The sequence below is a fragment of the Danio aesculapii genome, chromosome 19, assembly GCF_903798145.1.
Source record: "Danio aesculapii chromosome 19, fDanAes4.1, whole genome shotgun sequence".
In the NCBI taxonomy this organism is placed as follows: domain Eukaryota; kingdom Metazoa; phylum Chordata; class Actinopteri; order Cypriniformes; family Danionidae; genus Danio; species Danio aesculapii.
Genome location: NC_079453.1, coordinates 1,317,760 through 1,323,124, shown reverse-complemented (window position 1 = coordinate 1,323,124; position 5,365 = coordinate 1,317,760). Strand labels below are relative to the sequence as shown.

General features: G+C 35.4%; 1 protein-coding gene across 1 annotated transcript in view; it reads left to right on the top strand.

The window, feature by feature from the left end:
- The first annotated feature begins 341 nt into the window (after positions 1 to 341).
- Positions 342 to 5,365, top strand: part of slc39a4 (solute carrier family 39 member 4) — a 27,628-nt gene continuing 22,604 nt past the window's right edge. Inside the window, exons 1-4 of the mRNA XM_056480535.1 lie at positions 342 to 680; positions 2,828 to 3,139; positions 4,412 to 4,616; positions 4,861 to 4,991. Of these exons, the coding sequence (XP_056336510.1) occupies positions 480 to 680; positions 2,828 to 3,139; positions 4,412 to 4,616; positions 4,861 to 4,991 (849 nt within the window). The 5' untranslated portion in view covers positions 342 to 479. The remainder of the gene's footprint in view (positions 681 to 2,827; positions 3,140 to 4,411; positions 4,617 to 4,860; positions 4,992 to 5,365) is intronic.

Below are 5,365 nucleotides of genomic sequence, written 5' to 3'. Positions count from 1 at the left end.
CACTGATGTGTGCACATCCATATGCAAGCGGCCAGCTTCACGTTTTCTGAAGGCCGAACTGTAATATTGAACACGTCTAATCCATCTATTAAATGCATCAGTTGTGTGTTTGAGTAATTAGGCCTGTTCTGATTGCTCATGTGCAGGATTGTACTGTTGTACTGCTCTTCCCACTCTTTTATACTTCACTTGGGATATTTAGTTTATTCTGTGAAGGGGCGATTGTTGGATTTTTGTGACCCTGTCCGGAGCCTGAGGGCAGGTGAGCGGAAGAGGCTCCCCTCCTCCATGGGACGTATTTGAGAGCAGCCTGCTCAGTGGCCAATCAGAGGGCTGGAAGAGCCTCTACCTGAGCAGGTATCAGCCGTGTGTGTGCGGATCTGTGAAGCTGCTGAGAGTGTGTGTGTGCAGTCTCTCGGACAACTCTCACCCCGAAAAATCCCTCTTAATACCGAAAAACAGCCCAGAGCGCACAGATTATGGAGATTAAATGTGTCCTCGTGCTCTGTTGCGCCTGCCTGTGCGCGTTCACCAGCGCGCAGCAACACAAAGAGGAGATTTTCGCGAAAGTTTTGGATCTGGTGTCTCCAGGTGAGGAGTACCTGTCAGAGGATGCGCTGGTGTCGGTGTTTGAGCGGCTGGAGAACCGTGTGCAGTGCTCCGGTGTGTCGTGTGGAAAGGTAAATATATTTGCTGCTTTTGGAGAGGTCGAGGTCCAGCGCGGCTGAAGGCTCGTGCGCTACACCAGTCTGACAATAAATTCACCTTTTAGGGGCACAAATACAACCTGACTGAAATAATCTTGAGGTAAAGTTGGTCCTATATTCGCACATTCAGACTTTCCCCTTAATATAATTTCGGAAAAGTATTATTTTCGAATTCTAAATAGGGAAATCCCATTAGCAGCTAATGACTGTCAACGTACAACATTGTTCACAGTCAATTAAATAGTGCTAATGTTGTTTTAAAGTCGTATTTAAATGCGATTTTAGACCGAATATTCCGTGATAAACAATATATGGAGTGTTAAAATGAACGAATGTGGGAATATAAAACCAACTTTACCTCAATCTCAATGCACCAGTCACAGTAAATTCACCTTTTAGAGGCATAAATGCATCCTGACTGAAATACTAGCTATACTAATTTATGTCTAGCAATACAACTATACGCATTTTCTGAATCAATTGCGACATAAAGAATCAGTTCCGTTTAAACGGGAAGAGTTCACAACTCTTTTTATATTTTGGTGGTGAACAGGTTAAATCTTTCAAGGACCCTGTGCTATAACTGGTACACTTTTAATCCATGTTTAATCTCTTTGTTTGTAGGCCTGTGGTTTGACAAATTCCTTTTTCGAGTATACAGTTCATTCAACACCGGTTGGCATGTTATCGACGTTCATCTGTTTTTTAAGAGTTTCCTTTAAGTTGAGAAAGCGAACTGTACAATGTAAAACATTCTTGGGTTGTTTTAACAGGACGCTTGGTCAAATATGGACAAACCCAACAAATGGGTTTAATTTTTTTATGTAGTCATAAAAATTAACCCAATGTTGGGTTTGTCCATGTTTGACCCATCTTTGGGTTACACAACCAAACATTTTTTAGCATAACTTGCATCATGGAATATATTATTATTATGGAATATTATTATTATTATTATTTATATATTGTTTTAGAACATATCACTTTTTTTTGTCTTTGCTCAGTGGTCATATAGGGCTACTATAAATCCCAATTATTGTCAATCTCCACAATAGTAAAGCCATTAATTAAAACCTTGGTCATTTTGTTTAATTTCCTTTTGGTGACAGTCGCAGTAGCTGTAATATTTTGGCAGGCTGTAGTACAGTTAAATAGGGCTGTTTTTATACACCGAACTTTGTATTACTTAAATGAGTTATAACGAGTGTTAAAATGTTTTGTAATGTCACATTTTATGTAAGCATTACGTTATGATTTAACAACATTTCACAAGAAGCCTAAACCAAATACTATTTTCTCAGATGCTAATCTAAATTATTATTGCTAATGATAAAAAAATGAATATTACTTATAATGAAATATTATTAGTTACAAAAGACAGTTTGGCATTGCAAACTATGTTTAAATGATACATTCTAGATATAAAATCTTATTAATTATGCATGCATTTGGTGTGTGATGAGATTATAGACAGAATAAAAATGTAAAGTTTGGTGTGTGTGATCAGAATATAGACAGAGTAAAAGTGTAAAGTTTGGTGTGTGATCAGAATATAGGCAGAATAAAAGTGTAAAGTTTGGTGTGTGTGATCAGAATATAGACAGAATAAAAGTGTAAAGTTTGGTGTGTGTGATCAGAATATAGACAGAATAGAAGTGTAAAGTTTGGTGTGTGTGATCAGAATATAGACAGAATAAAAGTGTAAAGTTTGGTGTGTGTGATCAGAATATAGACAGAATAAAAGTGTAAAGTTTGGTGTGTGTGATCAGAATATAGACAGAATAACAGTGTAAAGTTTGGTGTGTGTGATCAGAATATAGACAGAGTAAAAGTGTAAAGTTTGGTGTGTGTGATCAGAATATAAACAGAACAAAAGTGTAAAGTTTGGTGTGTGTGATCAGAATATAGACAGAATAAAAGTGTAAAGTTTGGTGTGTGTGATCAGAATATAGACAGAATAACAGTGTAAAGTTTGGTGTGTGTGTGTGATCAGAATATAGACAGAATAAAAGTGTGTGTGTGTGTGGGCGTGTGTGTGTGTGTTTGTGTGTGTGTGTGTGAGTGAGATCAGAATATAGATATTAATAAAAGTTTAATTCCTTCTATCTGCTCTGTCTCAGTGTCTATCAGTGGATGATCTGCAGCAGATCTTGAGGAACTACAACAGTTCTCAGGGTGTCCAGATGCAGGATTTCTTCACGCTGGCTCCTGCATGCTGTTTATTTCTGAGAGATCCGATCAAGACATGTAAAGCCATACAGGACGGCCATTGGGGGACAGAGACGCAAAACTTCATCGAATACCTCTATGGCCACAATCACGATCATAACTTCACCACCGATTATCCTCCTCATGGAGACCTCACAGAATATGAGGGTTTGGAGAAGCTGTTTTACGATATGGAGGAACACTATCAGCCTGACACTCAGCAGGTTAGAATAATTACTTTGTTATTATTATTACATACAGTTAGCAAAACTGTAATAATACAGCAAAATTATTCACCCTCCTGGAAAATAGTTATTCTTCTTCAAGTGATATTTAATAGAGCAAGGAATTTTTCATAGTATTTCTGCAAATATTTTTTCTTCTGGGGAAAGTTTAATTTGTTTTATTTCAGCTAGAATAAAAGCAGTTTTTAATTTTTTAACCAAATATTAAATAATATTATCAATATTATTAGCCCCCTTAAGCAGTATTTATTTTCAATTGGCTACTGAACTAACCACTGTTAAACAACCCCAAATTAGAAAAAGTTGGGACAGTATGAAAAATGCAAATAAAAAAAAGAAAGTAGTGATTTCTATGTTTACTTTGACTTGTATTTCATTGCAGACAATACAACAAACAGTATTTAATGTGTTCCTCGTTATTTTTAGTTATACGTGTATATATATATATATATATATATATATATATATATATATATATATATATATATATATATATATATATATATATTATTTATTTATTTTTTTTAATAAACACGTATTCTAATTTTGGTTCTTGCAACACATTTAAAAAAAAGTTGGGACATTAAAGCATTTACCACTTTGTAATGTTGCTGTTTCTTTTCACAACGCTTAAAAGATGTTTAGGGACTGAAGACACCAAGTGACCCCAGATTAAGGGACTAAGCCGAAAAGAAAATGAATGAATGAATAACATTCATGCGTTTTATTGCAAGTGTATTCTAAAAAATGCTGGATTGTCATAACCCAACATTGGGTTAAATGTAAACTAACTTAACAGTTCAGTTAAAAATTTTTTATTAAGTTTAAAAATGACATTTTTCAACCCAACTGCTGGGTTTTTCCATATTTGACCCACCATTGTTTTAGAGTGCATTGTATTATTTCTATTTTAACATATTGCAAACTGATTTGTAGTGCAAGTAATTCCTGCCATTTATTATTCCTAGTCATTTAATAAAGGATCAGACGTTGGAAAATAGCTTATTTCTGCATTACAAAATAAAAGCCTCATTTAATGAGATCTACTTGGGGACTCACTGATTCGAAAGGGCTTCGTAAATCACCCGTCACTACTGATGCTTATCTGAGGAGTAAAACAGATGCTAATTACTACTTGACTTTTGTCACTGAGAATGACAGCGATGGCCTGAAGACTTGATGTAAACTGACACTTGATGGATGTTTTGTGCTGACGGCCACATCTGTGTTGTTTATCTGTGGTTTTTTCAGGCCTGTCTGTCTATGAAGGACGTCCTGGAAGAGAGCAGCTACCCTCATGGAGACCACATTCACATAGAACTGAGCGCTGTGCTGGGAAACGTCCTTTATCATGCCCTGCGTGGAGACTGTATGAAAGCACACCACCTTCCTGAATCACAGTACTTCCTGGATTATATCTTCGGCCATTTTGGCTCTAATAGTCTCACTCTTCACGGTATGACTGTAGGATAAAGAGTTATAAGCGTTTGTAAAGTGTTTTAGAAGTCTTTGACTAAATGAGAATCACAACATTTGGAAAAAGTATAGCAAAATCAGAATTAAATGAGGGGGAAAAAACTACAATCAGTGCATGTTTAACAAAACACTATTGTAATGTGGTGAAATGTAGTTTAATGTTCTGCAGTCTGTATGCTGATCATCTGCTGTCTTGCTGCTTCATAATTGACTTTGTTCTTCAGATTTTGAGGAGCTTCTGCTGAGGTTAAATCTGGGTGGAGAAGAGCATGACGATCACGAAGACCATCCTCATCCTCATATTCATCATCATCGTCTCAGAGAAACTCAGCAGAGCAACAGCAGCTGGGACTCGGTGAACATTCACACTTTCACACTGATTTCTGTCTGCTGAAGTACATATAATGACAGTCAGATTATGATCGGTTTCACTTGTTAATGGGTTTTCATTTGGAGTAAATCTGGAATATAGTTATTATATGGCGCTCTGGAATATCTGATTTTGATTGGCCAGTCACAACACTCCAAAGCTTTTTCTCAGACAATAGCCACTTAAATCAACCTAGTGAAAATAAAAGTGTTAATATTATTATTATTATTATTATTATTATTATTATTATTACTGTTATTATTTTATTTAATTTTTTCTATTATTATTATTATTGTTATTATTATTATTATTATTATTATTATTATTATTGTTATTATTATTATTACTGTTATTATTAT